Source organism: Lacerta agilis, chromosome 3, assembly GCF_009819535.1.
Source record: "Lacerta agilis isolate rLacAgi1 chromosome 3, rLacAgi1.pri, whole genome shotgun sequence".
Lineage (NCBI taxonomy): Eukaryota > Metazoa > Chordata > Lepidosauria > Squamata > Lacertidae > Lacerta > Lacerta agilis.
This window is the reverse complement of record NC_046314.1, coordinates 85,519,724-85,541,623: the sequence shown is the minus strand read 5'-3', so window position 1 is coordinate 85,541,623 and position 21,900 is coordinate 85,519,724. Positions and strand designations below refer to the sequence as shown.

The window sequence follows — 21,900 nt, the reverse complement described above, 5'->3', positions numbered from 1 at the left end:
ATGTGGCAGCAGATTTCTCAAATAAATAAATAAATAAATAAATAAATAAAGGTAGAAGTACTGAAAACCCAGAGGAATATGCAAACTTTTTCAGCAGATGTCTTAATTATGTCAGGCAATGGAAGTCTCTCCAGGATTGTAGTTTTTATCTAACTGTAATGTACTCTCTACCACAATTATTCAATCAGTATGCTATAGAAAAAATGACCAGCATTTAGGCAAAATCTAATTTACATTAGGATAATAAAATTTAGGCAAAATCTAATTTACATTAGGATAACAAAAGAATGTACATGTATTAAGGGAGCAGCAAAAATGCAAGACTGAAAATCTTTGTTGGGTTTGCAAATTTCAGTTCAACTATTTTTAATTAGTTTTGTGTGTTTTCAGCCCGCTGCTGCAACCAATAGCTGAAGGTACTTATTAATTATAATTATAATAATTCAACCACATCATTAGCAAAATGCAGTTAAAAATACAGAACACATTATAATACAAAGAATCCACCAGCAACAATTAGAGCAATAAATAAGCAACTTAGCCCCACCACCAAATGCCTGCCAGAACAGGCAAGGCTTGCCAATATGAAGGTGGGTGAACACACTCATTCCAGAGCTTGAGGGCCATGGATAAACAGCCAAGTAGGTGTCTGTATAAATGACAGCACACAAAACACTAGAGATGTACTCACATGTAAAGCTGAGGGATCAGGAAGGAACTCAGCATCCTCTCCAAAGATGAAGTCAGGTGGCAGTTCTGGATAGTAGGCATTAAAAATTATATCCCCTAAAACAAGCAAACAAGTAAGGAAATAGCTTAACTACCACCATATCAAAGAAATGTCTGTACACACTGACTGCATTCAGGTGCAATGCAAGTCCATGGTGAGACTAAACTATTAGCATTGTCTAAACTACTTTCTGTAAGACAACTTGTATACATGAATTCTATACTTAAAAGTCTCCCACATCTTAGCCTGGAAGATGTATTGGCTCCTTAAAATACTGTTCTTTTTTAAAAAATATTTTTATTGAAGATTTTCAAAGGTAGTACATTGTCTCTTTCGAATTTTTCCATATAACATTTTTATAAGTCTGTGTTGGTGAGACATTAGAAAAGAAAGGGGGGAAGAAGTGGGTGGGACGGGGAGGTAGGTGGGGTGGGGTGACTATGTTTCTTTTTTACTTGATATGAGTAGGGTTTGGTGTCAGCATTGTTTATGTAGGTTCTCTGTTGTTTGCTTGTGCTCGTTTGGCGGTGAGAGAGGTCGGAGTTGGCTTGGGGTGTGGTTGTTCGTTTGTGGTTGGCTGTGATGATCTTTGGTTTCTTGTGTGAGTGGGGTTGGTGGATATTTTGGGTCAGGTTAGCCATATTGATTTGTATGCTGTCGGTAGATTTTTGTCATTGTCTTGTTGGGCTGTGTATGTGATGAAGGGGAACCATACCGGGGTGAAGGTGTCTTCTTCAGTTTGTCCCTGTGTCAGTTTCAGCTTACTGGTTAGTTTTTCTAGTAGGGCTGTTTCCCATACTGATTGGTACCATTGGTCCATGTTTACTCCTGACAGGTCTTTCCAGTGTCTGGTTATGATGTTTCTGGATGCTGAGAGTAGATGGATTATGAGTTCTTTGTGTTGTAAATGGGCATTATTGTCTTGGAAGATATTTAGTAAGACCAATTCTGGGGTGATTTCTAACACTTGCTTGGTTATTTTACATATTTCTCGTGTGGTTGTTGTCCAGAATGTTTGGATTTTGGGGCACTCCCACCACATGTGGAAGTATGTGCCTGTGGAGGTGCACCCTCTCCAGCATTTTGGTGAGGTTCCTGGGCGTATTAGCACTAATTTTCTAGGCGTTAGATACCACCTGTAAGTTAGTTTTAGGGTGAGTTCTCTTCTTTTTGTTGATATGGATTTAAAGGGGGGTTTAGACCACATTCTGGTCCATTGGGTGGGGTTGATTTCGTATCCTATGTCATCCTCCCATTGTTTTTTGATTGTGTCTAGGGAGTTCTTAAAATACTGTTCTAATGGAAAAATATGTTACCATGAACCTGTCATATAATATAATATTAATGCTACCTTTGAAGACCATTTGGAAACTGCAGTTGGTCTAGATTTATTGTTGATATTTTTATTAAAATTTATTAGACACTTTCTCTTGTCGAAGGCAACTTAATGTTGAGGTCAGACTAAAACTATCCATCACAGATTCAGGTAGGTAGCCGTGTTGGTCTCACGCAGTCAAAATAAATTTTAAAAATTAAAGAATTGTCCAGTAGCACCTTAGAGACCAACTAAGTTTGTTCTGGGTATAAGCTTTCACGTGCATGCACACTTCTTCAGATATGTGCATGCACACAAAAGCTTATACCCAGAACAAACTTACGATGGTCTCTAAGGTGCTACTGGACAATTTTTTTAATTTTTTTCTCTGCCACAGTGACTCCCAACTGGTTTCCAGGCAATTTGATATATGAAGAGCCACCTGCTGCCAAGTGTGTACCTGTCCAGGTACGCAAGTCATCACCCAAGTCCCTGTTTCATGTTCTGCAACCATAGGCTAGCTTAGGCAATCCCAGTACTGTTTCTTTTATTGCCCTCAGATTATAGAACAGTTTCCCAAGGGAGACTCAGCTGGTCCCTTCCCTGGCATCCTTTCTGATACTGTACAGTGGTACCTCTAGCTATGAACTTAATCCGTTCTTAACCTGAAACTGTTCTTAAATAGAGGTGTGCTTTTGCTAACGGGGCCTCTTGCTGTCGCTGTGCTGCCAGGACACGATTTCCATTCTCATCCTGGGGCAAAGTTCTCAACTCGAGGTAACTCTTCCAGGTTAGTGGAATTCGTAACCCGAGATGTTTGTACAAGCAAAATGCTTCTCTCTTCCAGAGAACCCTTGAGAAGCAAGGGCTAACCCACTTCAATTGTAACTTTTTGTTCTCTTACTTATTACTTCTTTATGTGTGTGTGTTTCATTATCTTTTAAGCTCCCTGGGTGCCTTTGAGGACAGAATTAGTCAGATATACATTTTAAACATAAGGAACATATGGGTGCAAGGCTTTGCCTCCCTGTCCCTTTGCCCACATGTATGAAACCTATTTGCTATTCCAATATAGATCAGAGGTTGCCAACCTTTGTGGACCAGTAGGAACATTATGAATTTTGAGAATATGCTTTAGGAGCCAAGTGAGTATGGCATAGCATTTGGCTGCTTTGGGGAGGGGAGGATGGCAGAACACAAAATTAGAGAGAGCACTGTCGGAGTAAAGCTTTTCCCATAACTGTATTTCCATACTAGTAAAGGTTTAGTCTGCTAAATTTCTGCCTGACACATACTGTTAATGGCACAATTACACTTTATGCCTCAATGCCAAAACTAAATCAAAGCCTAGGCTGCCATCCTGTTGTTGTTGTTGTTGTTGTTGTTGTTGTTCAGTCGTTCAGTCGTGTCCGACTCTTCGTGACCCCATGGACCAGAGCACGCCAGGTCCTGTACCTTAGCGTAAACCCCATTAAACACGAAGAGACTTACTTCTCAGTAGACATGTATACCAGGATACTGTAAGTTTGCTATACAGTGAAATCTTAATGAGTGCCTGATCTTTAGCTCCTGCACAGCTGAAGACATGACTAAGCCTCTTTACAAAGTTTTCACCTTTGCCTTTGGTGAGAAGGGGGCAGGGTTCTTTAATATCACCCACACTTATTGTATAGTAGTATTTGCAGAAAATTACTTTTAGAGACTACCTGATCTAAAGAAAATCCCGCCACGGTAAAGATGCATCCTGGTTGCTATGGAAAAGGAAGGGCAAACTACAGAGGTTCTAAGGACTAGAACACGAGATAAAAGCAGAAAAAGCACACTAAATGGGAGTAGGAAACAGCAGCCCTTTACAACCCTAGGGACTCCTATTGCAAACAACTCACCAATAACAACTCTTACCCATTGGCTAAAAACACTGACAAGCAGCAGCAGTCAGGCTGGCTCATTTCACAGAAATCACTTAGAAGGGTAACTGCACATTTTACTTCCTAACTTTCTTACTAGGAGGGCTAAAGACTATTTTTTAATGAAAGTTCAGAGCATGGGTCCCTGGCTGGGGGTGCCAGTGAAGACTTTGCAGGTGTCATGGTGGCCATGGGCACTGTGCTGTAGACCTCCGATTCTAGACTGTAACTGTATTGTATTCATTGTCACTTAAATGACAATACTGCTGGTTCTTATACGGTTGTGCTCTGTTAATTATATGCTTATTACATTGTATTTTCTACTACAAGCAGCTTTGGTTTAAACAGGAAAGTGGAGTATAAACATAGCAAAGAATAAACTAAACTACATCTGCAAAGTGCTAATCTTTCTTAATAGATCACAACGAGGATTGATAGCCTTGGCAAGATTGGTATTTGATGAAGTTCAAGAGACTATGAAACAAGGACAGACAATAAATCAAAGTGACATAAACGTGCAATTTGGAGGGATTTGTTCACATCTGAATGCCAAGGAACTTTAAACAATTAGAGTGTAAACTAGCTATCAGTTTCAATACAAGATGCACTGTTGCCACAAAGTCAATTCCTAACATTGTAAATTCAGTTTTCCCATTGACTTCCAGGGAGAGAAAAAGTCAAAACAGCGGTACTTCCCAAATGCCAACTGATTCACACAACAGAATAAGCTACCTGGATTTGAAGTATGGCAGCTGTTGTGAATGATGATTTGGAGGAGGAAAACTGATCTCTTACAAAGAGGATGCAGTGGTTAGCCGCAAAGGAAGTAGGCACTTCAGCTTGTACTCAGCACCAATCTCACAAGACAAAAGCATGAACACTTCAAAATGTTCCTGTTATGACATTCTGTGGCCATTTTTCATAGAATTATTCTGCTTTCAAAAGATAACAGCCACACATCTAGCAACAGGATGTTTGGTGTTCCTGTACTGTTGTCTGCTTATAGTAATAATTTCCACAAGTGCCAATTATTAATGTCCTTTGCCCATCAAAAAAACATTTTGTTCTGAACCAAAAATCCACAATGCTTCCACATATTAACACTTTTCATCTGCTACTTATTTGTAGCTATATCACATCTATATTTGCATGGCTTTGAATATGCATTCTCTCTTACCATAGACTGCCATTTTTCATTTGAGTAGATCTGACTCAAAAAATCTTGCTGCCAATCTTGCTGGATTTGTAAAGAGAGGCATGTGTAATATTGGGAAGTTGTTATATTCAGCAGACCATAACACTGAAGTATATTCTTTCTCAGTACTGTTGCAATCCTATAAGGACCCAACCATAATCATAATGGGGCAGGTCTCACCTGTTGCTTTGTAATTGTTTTAATATTTTATTCATCACAGTCTTGTCACCTTCAACTTCACCACCATCCTGTGCTGTAGGCTAGGTTAAAATAGCAAACATCATATAGACAGGTCCATGGATGAACAGGGTTTGAACTGAGGTCTCACCAGTGCCTCCCTGTACAACCCTGGCTGTTTCGTGATACACAAACACACACACACACACACACACACGTTTTGAGGCACCAGGAGTGAGAAACATGTGACCTTCTAGATGATGTTGGACTGCAACTCCCATCATCCACTGGTCATGCTGGATGAGGCTGAGAAGTATTGGAGTCTCAGTACGTATGAAGAACCATAGGTTCCCCAGGCTAGTTTAAGAGCAGTATGGCTTTTTTAAAAAAATCATGATGTGAAATCATTTCCTTCATCATATATATCCAAATACATGGAACTATGCCACTGGAATTTTACCTGATATCACAGAAAAAGCCTAATGTTTTGTTCCAGACAATTCAGATACTTTTTTGTGTCATAAGATGTTAAAAAAAAATCATAAATTGCCTAAATAATTATTCCTTTTCAGATAGCTAATGCGGTTAGGAAAAAGCTGCCACCTGAGTTTATGTGTAATCTCAACATTTCAAAACACCAAATTGGCTAATAAATACTGGGAGCAATTTACTCAAACATACTGTATTAAAATGAACACAATAAGGTGCAGTGTGCATGTTTTATTGTGTTCATTTTAATATGTTTGATTGAGTAAATTGCTCCCAATATTTATTAGCCAATTTGGTGTTTTGGAGTTTTGGTTTTGTTTGATCACAATTATCTCAACACTGATACTTTTTTGTACACTTTTTGTATCTCAATATTTTGTACACTTTTTGTATCTCAATATTTAACAAACACGTACTCTGGATGATAAAACATTTCCTACATTTTAGGAACACATAAGCTTCTATGCTCTACTAAAATACATAGACTACCTGCTACTTGTTTTCCAGTTGTCTTTTACTAACAATTCTGAAAGCCAGTCTTAGCAACTAGTATAAGATGGTAGAATATAATTTTCTTCTTCTCAGCGATTACATGAGTATATATTAAATAGAAAAAAGCTGCAAGAGTAGCGGTTAAACAATTTACATTAGCTTACAATATATTCCTCTTGTTCAGATATATTGGTGCAGCTTGGACAGGTCAGAGGTCACCCAGGCACCTTAGAAATAATATATCAATCTCATTGGGTAGCCATTTATAGCTGAGTACAGTACATGAATGACAGAGGCTTGTAAACACCAATACAGAGAGACCTGTGCAAGTTCAGGCAACTGAGAACGAAGCCCTTGAACTAGGATGAAATAGACGACTCATAAGGCTAAGGCAGTGTACACACCAGAATGTACATGCCTGTCAACAGAGGAGCACTTTCAAATGAACTTTGTCTCAAGAGGTTTTTGTTTTCCAGCTACACTACTGGGCAGTGCTTGAGGGGATGTATTCAAATTGTGTGCTGTTGTCCCCTTGCCTCAATTAGTACTTCCTCAATCACTCCAAGTTCTGGAAACCTGAGGGTCACTTTGGGAATGCATACAAGTATTTGTTCACCGGTGCCTAACACATTTTTATTTTATTTTAAAATGTTAGATATGAGTTTTCCAATATACCATACTTACACAAAACAATGGGTTAATTAAAAGAACCCCAATTGTGTGTGCCCCACTTTATCCATCAGTTGGGAGTGTCCAAATTAAATGGGGCAGGGAGAGAAGGCTGCCACTTGGATGAGGACAAAGTCATGTGGATGTGAAAAACATGCACACCTCAAATCCACTTTGAATTGCTGTGTGTACACAGCCAAAAAGACTAACATCAAGCACATCAATGGCTAAATCCTTTTCCACAGAGTAGATACTGATTTTTTTTTAAAAAAAAAATTCTACATGAGACCCAAAGAAGTCACCTATGGTATCCATATCTGAATCTCCCACATGACAGCAACTCATGAAAAACGATTCCCCTCATTGATATGGGGCTTGGTTCGTTTTGTCTATCTGATATATTTTAATAAACTTACCTGGAGAAAGAATTACGTAATGAATGCTAGTGTGTCATGAGGATACCTTAAAGGCGAAGCTTGGGTAAGATCAGCTTCATGTCCTTTGTATATAAGCTCCCTATAGATATTCCAGAATCTGATAGCTAGCTACCAAACCAAGCAATACTCATGACTGCTGGGAGGAGCACAGAGAGAAGAAACGTCATGGTGCACTTGTAACAGCGAAACTGGGTGCCTTCATATTCCCCAGCTGCAATAAAACATGCCTATCTACAGCCACAGCAGGCGCTGTAACTCACTAATGGTTTGACCTTACCCTCAATGGCACACTCTCCCATTGTTTCTTGAGAAAGACGGATGCCAACAACTCATTGCCTTTTTAGGAAATGAGCACCGCATTTGGTCATTTACAGCAATAAAGAAATTAAAAGCTATACTTGCTCCTTTGTTTCCTGATGCCGTTTTTCTTTCATGTGACTCGCACAATTAACAGTTTCAAAGATCTCAATCTAATATAAAACCACACACAGGCAACAAAATGAACTCTAAAAGCGGTAACCCACAAAACCAGATGCTACCACATCATGTAAGATGCCATCTTTAACTCCACTGAATTAGATGTTTCCACCACTGATGTAATAGGTTTGGATTGCATCTTAGGGGGTGATTCACTGACCACTTCCCACTTGCTTTCTCCCGCTGACTTCAAAACACTTTCTTGGTTTATGGTCCACTTTAAGAGTGATGTGATGTGGAGTGGAGTGTGTGAGAGTGATGTAGTCCAAGCTGAGATCTGTCAATCAACGCTTGTACAGAGGAACAGACACTTACTAGAAAAGCTTCATCGTTAGAACAACTGTCCACAAAAAGCAACCAAAAAGATCAATACTGTAGAATTATAAACTCCCCCATTCTTAAAACAGAGCCCCACATACTGCCAGAAACTGATGACTGCACAGGAGAGAGCTGAGACATTTGGAAACCTGTCTGCCACCTCCCAGCACTTTATAAGACTAAGGACCTGGGCATACATCCCTCAAGGCCAAATGCCTTCCCCAGAAGGACTCCACTGGGTTTGCTGCACAGGCAGATTATTATTATTATTATTCCCCAGCTGCAACAGGGACAGATCTACTACACCAACTGCCAGGGATAAGCCCTCGCAGTTGAAAAAAGTCTGCACTGGAGGAGATAACTGCCCTTCAGTGCCTCATTCAGTCTTGCCTCCCCCTTCACCACACTGCAGGAGAATGGTTGAAGCCTCTCTCTCTCCTCAAGCTGGGCATTTCTTGGATGCAGAACAAGGGTTGCAATGGCTGCTGTCAAGAGAGCCAGTTCCATAAAGCCTGGAAGCTTTGACAAGGTTGGTTAACAAACTTGTAAAAGGGAATCAATGCACATGCATATTTTAACTGATATAGAAGATGCAACAGAAACACCTCTAATCTGTTTATTTAAAACATGTGATACCCCACTCCTCAACTTTACAACTCCCAAGGCAGCTTAACAATACATGGGGAGGAATACAGCATCATGCTAAGACCATCTCTCCAGCAGGGGAATCATTTTGGCTTGCCAGATGGGAAAAAACCCACCCCTCCTTCCCGTGTGCTGTTCTGGCTATTTTCCTGACACCCTCTACCGCGTGAGCCGATTTCAGGGGACACGGGGGTGGGAGGGAAAAAGCCTCATTGCGTGAGCAGTAGTCATTGTGCAGGGCTTCTGCTAGTAGGACTCATTGGTTCAATTATGTTACATAAATACATAAATAAAAAGCATATAAAAATAATCACATTGCTAAAAGCTACAGAAATGTATTTTCATAAACCACCACAATTAGAACAGAGTTAACAAACATTATCTAAAACTTTTAGGGGAATAGAAATGTCTTCTATCAGTCTTGTACCAAATGAAGATTCAGCACCATGAAAGCCTCCCTGGGGAGAGCAATCCATACAGCAGGCACTTTCCCCAGTTAGTCTCAGAAGGTAGTTCATTTTAAAGTTTGAGCACTTACATTTTAGTGTTTCTCCAGCATATGGAATATGCAACTTAAAGCGATCACAGCTGGGCCCAAGAGTCAAGGACATGCAACTAGAAGGGAAAGAAGAGGGAATTGAAGGACAAAGATGCACACAATATCAGAGTCTGATCAATGAGCAATACATGCCCCAGATTAAATGATAAAGGCATTAGATAAAAGCATAGGAAAACAAAAATATCTTATATCAGAAATCTGAAAGCCATGATTGGTGTTGGCTTTTATTTACTGTAAAGCACTCAAAATATGTAAAGTACTTTGGGGGGGGACAGTACGGGATCTCTTGTCCATTCCAGTTGCTCCTGTTACCAAATAAAAGTAGAAAACTGCTCCTCATCCACATTTCCTTATGTGTTCTTCAATAATGCCTCCTGTCCAAAAAGAAAAGAGCAATGGCTGCAACAGTTCCTGCATATATTGCATGAGGACTTGCTTTCTCTCAAGGAAAACATCCCCATAATATAATAAAATACTTAATATATACATCAAATGGCAATTATGGCTGCAGTCCTATGCACCTCCATAGGTGGGAGTTCAATGAATACAGTGGGGGTTACATAACAGTAAACATGCATAGGATTCACTTGCCTCTTTAGTAAGTCATTCAACAACCTTCTCAACCCTTTATTAACTGACTTTTATATGATACAAGGAATTATTCTGTGTCGTTGTCACATTTATGCTATAGCCTTGCTTTATTTGGATTTCCCCCCTGAGGTTTTCATTTATAAATATGTATGTCTTTATTATCTTATATAATATCAGATTTCCTCCCCACCCCACTTCACGCATCTGACAAAAAATTCAAAAAGGTTGATTTTTTTATTATTTAAAAAAAAAACAAAGCCGTTTGGGGATTCTCTGTGAAGAGCTGCCAATAGGGATGATCTAAAAATAACTCCAGCATACTGCCATGGGCACCTTTGGCCATGCTCAGTGTCACTGCTCACCACTAAACAGTCATCACATGTCCCCAAGATGTAGAGAGGGAAGAGAGAGTTGGCAGTGGATACAGAATCAAAATCAAGCAGTGAGTGACCACCAGTGCATGAGAGGGTTCCACCCCAAGCAGAAACACTGGCCTGTGAATAATTTCCCCCATGGTCTACCATTAAAGGATCCACATTTAAGTTTCACCCCAGCACGGCCCGATATTTTGAACACCTATTCAAACTCATGGACAGATCCATCTTTTGCACTGAACTCCCAACATCCATTGAAACAATCACAAAGGTTCAGCTATGCATGACATTTAACTTTTCACAAGTTCCCAATAACACAACAGCAGCAGATTATTGCTTACTGGACATCATACTTAGCTACAGCTTGACATGTGATTCCAATCGTCCTCGTAAATCATAGATTTGAAGAGTGTTTAGTCCAGCCTCATGTTCAAAGCTGGAGCATACCTAATAAAAGGTTGTCCCCACCCCTCTAAGTAATTGGGTTCCTTGTCAAACTGATCTTTCAGGTATTTCTTCCAGGGTCTCATTAAAATCTACCTTCCTATAACTTACGCCCATCAATCTAGTCCTGCTGTCTGGGGCAGCAGAGAACAAGTCTTTGTTCTCTTCATTGGACAGCCCTTCAGACATTTGAAGAATGCAATCATGCCCACTGTCCCTGCACCCTGGTCTTCTCTTCTTCTAGATAAATATACCCGGTTGGAATAAAAAAGGTATTTCTGATTTTTGCAAATACACCACTTCATTTAGTTCACTACAGAATAGCAGGAGGAGAAAGGATAATATACTTTACAGTGTAATAGAGATAATAATAATAAGAGCATCCTTAAAAGCAACACTAAGTATTTTCCAGGCTGTTAAGATTCTGCTTTTTAACACACACACACACACACACACACATACTGGTCTAGAAATGAGAGCTAACAGCAGCTGCGGCTATATTTTGTCAAATTACTTTTTGATAAAGCTACACAAGAGATTTCAAAAGCAGGTACTTTCTGAGCAAAAAGTATTAGTTAGCAAAATACTTTTAAGGAGCTAAAATGCTGTCAAGAGAAAAGGAAGTAGTAGTGAGAAAATTGAGCATTAATAGCGGATCCCAAGATATAAATCAAATAGATGCAGGCACCATATAAGAACACTTAAGCATATCCTGCAACATTTACTGGTTGTGTAAAGTCGCACCTTGCTTGCTTTTGCTCTGCCCCCAATCACAAGTTTGCAGTAACATGTTATGAGCCTTCTGTAACAGTAGTTCTAAAACATTAAACTTTGGGTGCCTTGGGGGAGAAAGTGAACAAGCTAGCTTTCTTGAAGTGTCCAAGTTACACATCAAGATACTTAAAGGCAAACTCAAACTCATTTCACAAAACCAACACAACTGTGTTAGTACCAAAAAATAATATTTGGAAATATGACCGTCCCCCACTACTATGCTAAATAATGGCAGAAATACAGTTAGCAAGGGGTTCAGCTTATCTAGGCTAAATAGGCAGTTACGTTGTTGTAGCAGCGTTTCAGTCTGCCTGGTGGATCAAGTCTGCAGTCTGAGAGTGCTCCTGGATCCTGCTAGGCTCCAAGAAGCCAAGGTAGCAGCCATGGCCAGAAACATTTACATCCTGCTTTGGCTAGTGTACCAGCTGGACGATCACCTAGAAAAGGCCACCACTATGCATGCCATTATCAACTTTGGACTTGACTACTGCGATGTACTATATGTGAGGATGTTTTCAGACACTTTGATCAGTACAGAATGCAGCAGATAGAGTTTGTGATGCAGATGAACCAGTAATATTCACTGGCTGTCAATTGATTTCCAAGACTATTTCAAAGTGTTTCTTTTACCTTGATGCCTGTCCCCTTTTTAATTTTTAGCCATGCCTGTAAAGCTGAATGTGCACAAGTTAAATGTGTGTAAGCTGCGAGTTATCTGTATTCAAATGATACAGCCATTATGCCTGGTAGCCACTGACAGTCTTATCTTTCAAGCCACTTTCAAAGATGTGGCTATCATCAAATCTTTAACTATGTGCTGTGTGCAAAAGTGCATCCTTTAGTCTGCCCTGAATCCAATGACCCTTTCTTCTAATATTATGATAGAGAGAACGCAACTTATCTTTCTCCACACAATGCATAATCTCTTACACACCTCCCATGTCTACCATCATTCGCCTTTTTTACAAGCTAAAAAGTCCAAGGTGTTACCTTTCCTTGAGCCCCTTCCTTGATCATTTGGCTGCCTTTTTCTGAAACTCTTCCAGCTCTGCAAAATCATTTCTGAAACATGGTGACCAAAACTGTACACAGTATTCCAAGTGTGGTTGCACAACAGATCTGTATTTGGTATTGTTTTCCAGTTTTGTTTACTCCTTTTCTAATTACACCCAATGTGGAATTTGTACCTTTTCAATAGCGATGCCTAGATTTGCAATTCACTGCCCAGGTGAGCCACACCTGGCTCCCTCTTTACTTGTTTTTGGGGCACCAAGTCTAGCTGCTGCCATTCAGATGAACATGTATGACTTAGGCAGTGGTCAACTTCGGTAGTTTTAAATCTCTCTACTGCTGGTGTTTCAATTTATTTATTTATTTTACTATTTTTTAATGAATTTGTTGGGTGATCGTTTATTTTTATGTTATTATGGGTATAATTAGTCACCTTAGGTGTCTTTAAATAGGCTGAAAGAGGCAGCATAAAAGATTTAAATAAAATAGGTTACAGGGGAATTTCCCAGAAAAAGCAAGACCTATTCTATATTAAAATTGTATGAGCAAACCCCTAGGTTAAGAACGTGCTTATTATGTTGTGTGAGCTGTGCTCAATTATTCCCCACAGCTCAGAAATGTCAGCTGTCAGAACAGACCCACTAATGAAGAAATCAGCACAGAAACATGTCATAGTGCTCGTGCTTGACAGCAGTGTCAGCCACTGAAATTTATTACTATTGCTTCTCCAGACTTGTGGTTGTGCCTAATACAACACCAAGTTATACTGAGGGTTCATTGGACATCAGTAATGTATGCAAAGTTACGGCTACCATCCTACATCTATTGGTGGCCTCCTGGTCAGGTAGAAGAGTTATGTTTAGGAACATAGTTCACCTAGCTCAATACATGGTGTGGGAGCAGCATTCCAGGGTTTCAGATAGGGGTATTTTCAATCCCTATGTGAAGATTTTGGAGACTGAACCTTGGACCTTTTGCTTACAAAGCATGCACTATATCACTAAGCTGCGGTTCTTTCCTAAAATAAAAGTTCTTCCTCAGCCCAATCCTAGTCCTAAGGTTAAAAAGGTAAAGGACCCCTGGACAGTTAAGTCCACTCAAATTTGACTGTGGGATGCGGTGCTCATCTCCGCTTTCAGGCTGAGGGAGCCGGCGTTTGTCTGCAGACAGCTTTTCCGGGTCATGTGGCCAGCATGACTAAACTGATTCTGGTGCACAGAATACCGTGACAAGTGCCAGAGTGCATGGAAATTCAGTTTACCTTCCTGCTGCAGTGGTACCTATTTATTTATCTACTTGCGCTGGTATGCTTTTGAACTGCTAGGTTGGCAAGAGCTGGGCAAAGCAACAGGAGCTCACCCCGTTACATGGATTTGAACTGCTGACTTTACAATCAGCAAGCCCAAGAGGCTCAGTGGTTTACATCACAGCACCACCCGTGTCCCTAGATCTAGTGCTAAACACCCATCTAGCATTATTGCCAACAGTTAAAGATGAAAGGAGGTATTCAACAACAAGAAAATTCTTACTAGTTACAATATAACTAGCATTCAACAGTAACATTTTAAGAAAAAACAAAATAAAATAAAAAATTCCTTCCAGTAGCACCTTAGAGACCAACTACCGGTAAGTTTGTTCTTGGTATGAGCTTTCGTGTGCATGCAAAAGTTAACTTTGGGGAGCCCTATTTTTCAGATTATGTATAGCCAAATACTTAAGATAGGCATTTAGGGTTAGTTATGAAACCAAATGTGATATGGAAATGAAATGCTCAAACACATGCAATCAATTACCAAGCTCTACCAATGAATAATAATATTAAATCCAATTGTATTGCACTACACATTAAACCATGATTTCCATAGCCTTGCTAAAATTTCTTTAATTTCTTCATTCCAGATAAATTAAACGTTATTACTGACAACAAAAATTGGCACATAGACATTATTTGAATTCACTAAGGGCACTTACCCAGATTTCAGATCTGTAATCCTTAAACAGTTAGTTGCATCCAATCCTACTTTTCCATTCCTGACCACATTAGAAACAAAAGGAGAAAGTGCTGGAGATATTCTGTTCAAAGCAACTTCAGGGGACATACTAATCTGCAAGGTGCACTCAGTTCTGCAAGGAAAAATAATTGTGAACATATCAAAGAGTAGCCACACCATTTCTATACATATTTTAAAAGAGACTACTCTGAGACCTGACAGACAAGGCAGGGCCAAAGACAAGGCAAGCAAGGAAAGGATGATGAAGGCAAGCAACTTTTTTAAAAAAAAGGCTGATGAAAGTAGGGGCCAAGGGAAAGGAAATTGAAGCAAAGCCTGCTGGGAACAGGGGGGTAGATTTAGGCTAGCTGCTGCCCATCCACTGGGCTATGGTCCACAGTTATAGCCACACGGCCATTTGCACTCCTAATATTTAGCAAGTATCTCACTCATAAAACATGGTTCTCTCATTTTGTTCAGTGGTCCATTATAAAATACAATGCAACTTATGACCTAACAAGAAGAGAATAGCCCACCACTGGCTTGATAAATCTTCTGGTTCTTCTGTTAGCTTGGGGTAACAAAAGCAGAGGTGAAGGGGTGGTTGTCAGGCACTTGGCAGACAACTGTATCCAGCTGATGGGCTGCACTCAACTCAGTATGCCACCAGTTGTGCAGGACTGACAGTTACTTCAGCAGTTGGACAGTGCCCTTTTTATTAATATCTCAATGCGTTTAGTGACCGTTAACACATTTTAAAGTTTATTAGAGTGTAAAATTTACCTACCATTCCAAACAATTTACTAAAATACCTTGTTAAGTCAGAACTGGAATCAAATATGCTGTGCTTATTATTCTTGTCCATATAAAATTGAAAAAAAAATATTGGGGGGAAAGTATCTCTTAGTAACAATAGGAAACTTAATGTGCTTTAAATTTCTGCCCAAGTATTACATATGAGATCACATTAAACTTTATAAGTAGCATATTCATATAAAAGTGCAGAAGACTACAGTGCCGCAAACAAAACAGAACACTTCAGAAATAAGATAAATGGTTAAATGTCATTGAGTCATTTTCCACTTTTATTTATAGATTCATAAATTTATAAATTATTTACACAACCCTCACATGAAGCTGTCTTATCCCAAGTCAGAGCACTGGTCCGTTTATCCCAGTACTGTCAACTCTGACTGGCAGCAGTTCTTCAAGTTCCTATCCTCATATCAATGGTAGGCAGCCAGTGCTTGTTTTTGGAGGGCCCCCTTACCTTTGACAGCTATGTGTTGTAAAACTCAATAGTTTTCCTCAACGTGACATAAAATACTAATACTCGGCATGCACAGATAGCTGCTCAAGCGCCAAATGCACACTTCACACACGTCATATCACAACAACCTCACATGGTAGACTAGAATTATTATACCTGTTTCCCAGTTTTGAAATGTTAAAATGACTGTAATATTAGTGAAATGTATAAACCTGAAAAGCGCGCGCACACACACACACACACACTTAAAATAATTATTATACCCATGATTCTAGATTCAGGTAGGTAGCCGTGTTGATCTGACACAGTCGAAATTTAAAATAAAAATACAAAATGGTCCAGTAGCACCTTAGAGACCAACTGAGTTTGTTCTGTGTATAAGCTTTCGTGTGGTCTCTAAGGTGCTACTGAACCAAATTTCTATTTATTTATTATACCCATATTGCAGAGGCAGTGGATCCAGTTAAATGGCAGCTTAAGCTCATGGCAGAGATGATGCCTGAGCCAGGGGACTTCCCAACTCAGCAGTCCTTATCCACTACAGCTGGCTTTCTACCTGTAGCAAGAATGAGTGGCACATGAGCCCAGCAAGGGCACCAGCTGCTGCAACCCTGCAATCTACAGTATTAGAAACACAGGAAACGGGTACGATGAGCAGCAGTATTGATTCATAAATTAGCAGGACCTACAAATAACTACAGCGCAAGCCTCACACAATTGGTAGTAGCTGTTTCCTATAAAACGGTCTCCCCCCCCCCGTCAAATGCCCAGGTCTGAGGGGTTATTTCCCCCTTCCCCCACCCCCAGGCAAGCTACACCCCCCTTACTGCATGCTTTGCTCCCCCCAATAAGCAGAGAAAGAGGAGGGAGGGGCAACCCCACCAGCATCCACCCGCACCACCCAGCCTGAAGGGGGACCATCTTTGCCCCCCACCCCACCCCCTGTTGCTGTGTGTAAAGGAAGACTGAGGGGGGGGAGGGGAGAAGTACGGGCAAACAAACCTCCAAGAAACCCAGCAGCTGCCACTCGCCTTGCCTCGCGCGCCTGCGTAGACCCTCCCACTCCGCCCAGCACGCTACTGCGTGCGCGCCCGCGCGCCAACCTCCTGCAGAAAAGGCAAGCGCGCGCGCGCGCCCGGTAGGCAGTTTAAAAAAGAAAACCGGGGCTTCCGTGGATATATAGGCGACCAAAGCGCGCCTGAGAAAAAAAAATCGCGCCTGTTAGAACGGCGGGGAGCAGAGTTATAACGGGGTGCTCTGATAACGGTGTGCTGAGCTCGCTCCGCCGTCGAAGTTGGGGAAAGCCCTGCGCTGAGTTAAAAACTCAGGCGCCTTGGTGGGCGCACGTATCGGGCAGGCGAAGGACCCCCTCTAGCAAAGCGGGTGGTTGGAGCGCTAGTGCCCAGGCAGCTCAGGTAGATGCGAGTCAGGTTAGGTGCTGTGGTCCTCTGACATGGCAGCTGCTGAGGTCGTGGTGGTGGGATCCTGTATGACTGATCTGGTGAGGTTAGTATGGCAAATGGGATCCGCTGCTGCTGCTGCTGCTGCGCCCCCCGTTTTACCAGCTGGTTCGGTTTTCTTAAGGCTCCTACACCGAAGTGGCTGCAGAGTCCAGGGAGAGGAGGAGGAGGCATGTTGGAGGCTGCAGCCCTGCAAGCCCAAGCCTCTGGAAGTAGAGAGAAGGATGGGGGGAAGAGCAAACTCTGGTCTTAGTGAAGAAGTTCACCATGGCCAACTGGAATGGAAAGAGTTCCAAAGAGAGCAGGAGCCCCAAGTGAACTGGTTTCTCAGAAGAGCCCATGCAATTCCCCGGCTCCCTTTCTCTCTTCCCTACACTGCAGTTTGCTTGAGGGACTGATGTCAGGTGGCAATTGAGGGGCAAAAGGCCCGAGGTACCCGATATTCCAGCAGAGCTGACAAAGGGGTGCGCTCTCTCTCTCTCTCTCTCTGCTGCAGCCTAGTAGGTGTCACGGAGGTTTTTTCTGGAGCCTGCCTAAGATGTACACTTGGAAGTAAGTCCCTGTGAACTCTGTGGGTCGCATGCAGCAGTACTGATGTGAGCCATTCTGCTAGCAGTTTCTCTTTCCACAATGGAACATTCTCCTCCTCTCCACACAACCCCAACTTGTTCTAGGTCCTGCCAAACCCTCTGGAACAGATGTGGGGAAGAAAGTAATGAGTAATCCTTTTTCACTTGCACCAATTCTTGAACTAATTATTGCACTAGCACAACTATTTCATTGCATACCACCAGTGCTTTTTTTCTTAAAAAAAATGTTGAGGGGTACTCTCATTTTGACTCAAGAAAATCACCCATCTGGAACAATAAATACAGTAAATGGACAAAAGTACAAAGATTCACAAAATGTTTATGGGTATGCGTCCCCCTGCGTCCCTCCCCCGAAAAAGCCCTGCGTACCACCCAGTGTGACTTACTTCTGAGTAAATATGCAGAGGGGTGGGTTTCACTGGTGCACGCATAGTGTGCTCCTAATAAGTCCAAAATAAATATCCTTTTGTAATTGGAGTCACCTCTCTGCACATATTAATTGAACTGAAGAAGGGGGGGAAACTATCAATTTTTGTGTTACTGTGAATGCAAATTGTAGTTAAAATACCTTCACAATTCTTTCTGAGGCAGAAGCCAACTTTAATTTGTGAAAATATTAAAGCTTTTGAAGTAATTTTAGGTTCACATAACTTTCTTTGTGTGAGAGGGGAAAAAATTGAAGTTTGCATATTCTTACAGATCAATGTATCCCAGTGAAACTATCACTGTGGACTTTGCCTTTTCAGTTCTCAGGAGTTAATATGTTGATAACTCTTGGTGAGATATACAAGCAGAACTGAAGAGTTCTAATTCCCCGTGCTCATTGTGACTCAAGTAACCATATTCCTTCCAACTAAGACAAAAGTACCTACTTTGCATCATGTGCACTGATGAAAATGAAGTAACCTGCTGTTTATACAGGAAGGATAAGGTACAGTCCACAATGGATCCCATGTTCTGCCATTACGTATTCTCCATTCCTTGACATTATTTACTTAGTATCCCATTTTTTACCAGAGTTAAAGGGAAGTTCACAACAGTCATAAGATGTAAAAGATCTATCAATAGCTTTACAGTCATAACGACAAACAAAAAGACCCCCAATAACATAGGAAGCTACCTTATATCAAGTCAGGCTATTTGTCAATCTATTCTTTCTGGGTGTGGCTTTCCAGGTTTTCAGGCAGGGATGTTTCCCAGCACCTGCCACTGGATCCTTTTAAATGGAGATGCCTTAAGGTTGAGCCTGGGCCCTTCTGCATGCATCACAAGTGCTCTGCGGCAGAGCTATGGTCCAGTGGAAACAGGAATATCTGCCTGCTTTGCCTTCCTACTGCAAATGAAAGTACTGTATTCTGAGACCACTGTGACCCGCTACAGAAGTGATGGGTGACTTATTTAGTCAGTAACTTCCAGGAACACTTTCCTCATTTGATGGATTGTTGATGATTGCTTCAAAATTCTTACAAGTAATTAATAATAATAATAATAATTTATTTGTACCCTGCCCATCTGGCTGGGTCTCCCCAGCCACTCTGGGCGGCTTCCATCAAATGGTCCATCAAGTGTCTTTCAGAGGATTCTGGAGTGTATTCTAAGGCAGTAGCCTTTAATCATTTCAAACCAGGGACCCACCTTTAGCCCAAACATACATTGGGAGACCCATTTCTTTTCTCTTTTTTGCCATCTGCTGTTGCAAATCTCCTTAGATCATGGCCCCATGTTGGGTCGCAGCTCACTAGCTGAAGATCAGTGGTCTAAGGCAGAGATGGAAAACTTTGGACCACATGTCTCCATCTGGCCCTTAAGACTGGCCACATCTCTTACTGGCCTGCTCAAACCCTCAAGTAATTTTGTGTGGCTAGAATGTTTCCTTGGTCTGATAATTTGTCTTGTTTGGATGAGGGCTGGAGAGGTGTATGTGTGTGTGTAGAAACCTCTGGTATTTGTGTGCCTGAAATGTAAGCTGTTGTGCAAAAGTGAGACTTCCATCCATTGCTCTGTGCACTACAGACCAGTGGTTCCTAGAAGGTTGTAAGAATGCAGTCCTTGGACTGAAAAAAATTATCCAACCCTGGTCTAGGTTGCACTCAGCTGACAAACACACAGCCAGGTTTGTTAAGCTCACTTGTCACCCTAGAATGCTTCCATTACTTTTCTTCAACTTTGCGTTTCAGTGTAAATCAGTAATAGTTCCCCAGCAGTCTTTCAGGCAGCATATCCATAATTATGTATCTTCTCATCAATAAATCCCTGAAGAGTTTCAGTTAGATCCCAGAGTTACTAGGAACACACTTTGCAAATACTAATTTAAGCAAATATTTTGAGCAGATTACATATTACTGCTAATGAATAGCTTTTATGTTTGTTTCCTAAAACTAATTAGACAGGGAAGAATCAAACTAACACTGACTTAAGTACAACAAAGAACCAGAAAACACTAAACAGATTGGTTTAAAATCTGAAACTTATGGTTTATTGTGATGTTCAAACACACACTGTTTCCCCCCACTGCATTCTGTTGTATTGATTGTCAATGTCAGTGACTCTGTATTTTGGCATATGTAGGCTTCTTCCCCAGGAAAGTTAAGGCTATAATACCATTACATAATTACCTGGGAGAACATTTCATTGAATTCAATGGGACATATTTGTGAGAAGAGATGGATAGTATTGCTAAATGCTAAAAGGCCCTCGCGAGACCTTGTTCTTTCATTTTGTATAAGAAGTCTAGCCTGTTTTGTGTATACTGTGTTGAGGATTGATGATGAGCCTATAAATGTTCAAATTTTAAATGTCTGTTGGTGGCATTGACATTTTAATTGTTAACAGTGGGAGAGACTATGTCAGGTCTATCAACAGCTGACTCTCTAGAAAAGGGATGTTAAAGCTAGAATAGGAACCTGTGGCCCTCCAGATGTTGTTGGACTCCAGCTCTCATGCACTCCACCTGCTGGTCCAAAAACTCTCTCCCCCATTTTGCTCTAGAATTTAGGAAACTTTATTGGGATTGGCTTACTACAGCTCTATCCTCCAGCATCCTGCCAGTAAGTTGACAAAACCTTCAGTCTTGAGCTCATTACATGAATCTACACACATATTGCCTTATTCTAGTGGGATTTAATTCCGGATCAACATATATGTTCATGCAACATTGCAGGAATGCTATAGAATGGCAGTGAAGGGAAATTACAGATGGCCGGTATTGGCTTAAGATTTGCTTAACATTTCATGCAGCTGAGAGTTCCAGTACACAAGGCTAGTGAGAATGAAAAACACTAAAAATAACTGAATTTAAAATGGAAAATTGCTGCAATAGATGAAATTAAATGCAGAGAGCTATGCTGAAACAATCAGAGCAATAATATTGCTTCCTTCTAATTTTGGGGGGGACCAAGAGAGAAGTTGCAACCCTGAAACCAAGCACGTATGCTTGTTGTGGGCAAACAATATTTCAGTTCTTACCCTCTCATGGGGATTCATTTGCGTCTGGCTTGCTATTTTCACCACCCAAAAATAGGAATGGCATCCTGATTTCTAGTCCTATCTTGTACTCAAATCTGTTAATAATAATTGTTAATAGACTGATTGGCTGAGGAGGAACAATGAAAAACATATGCCTTAGATTTGAGGAAATGAAAAAGGCAGCATCAATCTACCAAAGCTTCACACTGAGTAACAATAAACAATAATCATAAATACATTCAAAAGTTAGGCAGAGCAATCCTCTACTTTATTCTGCCAGAAATGGCTCTGCAAATGGAGGTATCTACAAGTGTATTAGAAGAGTTCTGCTGGCATATTTGTCATGCCACCAGCATAGCATTTATTTGAAATATTTATATGCCATCTTGAAGAACAAACCCTTCTGTCAGGCTGCTCTTGCCTTTGATGTTGCTTGTGAGAAACGGCCGGCTCAAGCAGTGAGCTTAAAAGCGGTTTATTAATCATTAAGAGTTACAGAGTGATGAAATCATGACCTCTC

General features: G+C 40.8%; 2 protein-coding genes across 2 annotated transcripts in view; one reads left to right on the top strand and one right to left on the bottom strand.

Annotated features, from left to right (window-relative positions):
- BABAM2 (BRISC and BRCA1 A complex member 2) overlaps nucleotides 1-16,957 on the bottom strand; it is a 116,399-nt gene extending 99,442 nt beyond the window's left edge. Inside the window, exons 1-4 of the mRNA XM_033144605.1 lie at nucleotides 16,868-16,957; nucleotides 14,576-14,728; nucleotides 9,390-9,466; nucleotides 692-786 (exon numbers count right to left, since the gene is read on the bottom strand). Of these exons, the coding sequence (XP_033000496.1) occupies nucleotides 692-786; nucleotides 9,390-9,466; nucleotides 14,576-14,703 (300 nt within the window). The 5' untranslated portion in view covers nucleotides 14,704-14,728; nucleotides 16,868-16,957. The remainder of the gene's footprint in view (nucleotides 1-691; nucleotides 787-9,389; nucleotides 9,467-14,575; nucleotides 14,729-16,867) is intronic.
- Nucleotides 16,958-17,286: 329 nt separating this feature from the next.
- Nucleotides 17,287-21,900, top strand: part of RBKS (ribokinase) — a 65,148-nt gene continuing 60,534 nt past the window's right edge. The window contains exon 1 of the mRNA XM_033144606.1: nucleotides 17,287-17,371. Within this exon, the coding sequence (XP_033000497.1) occupies nucleotides 17,319-17,371 (53 nt within the window). The 5' untranslated portion in view covers nucleotides 17,287-17,318. The remainder of the gene's footprint in view (nucleotides 17,372-21,900) is intronic.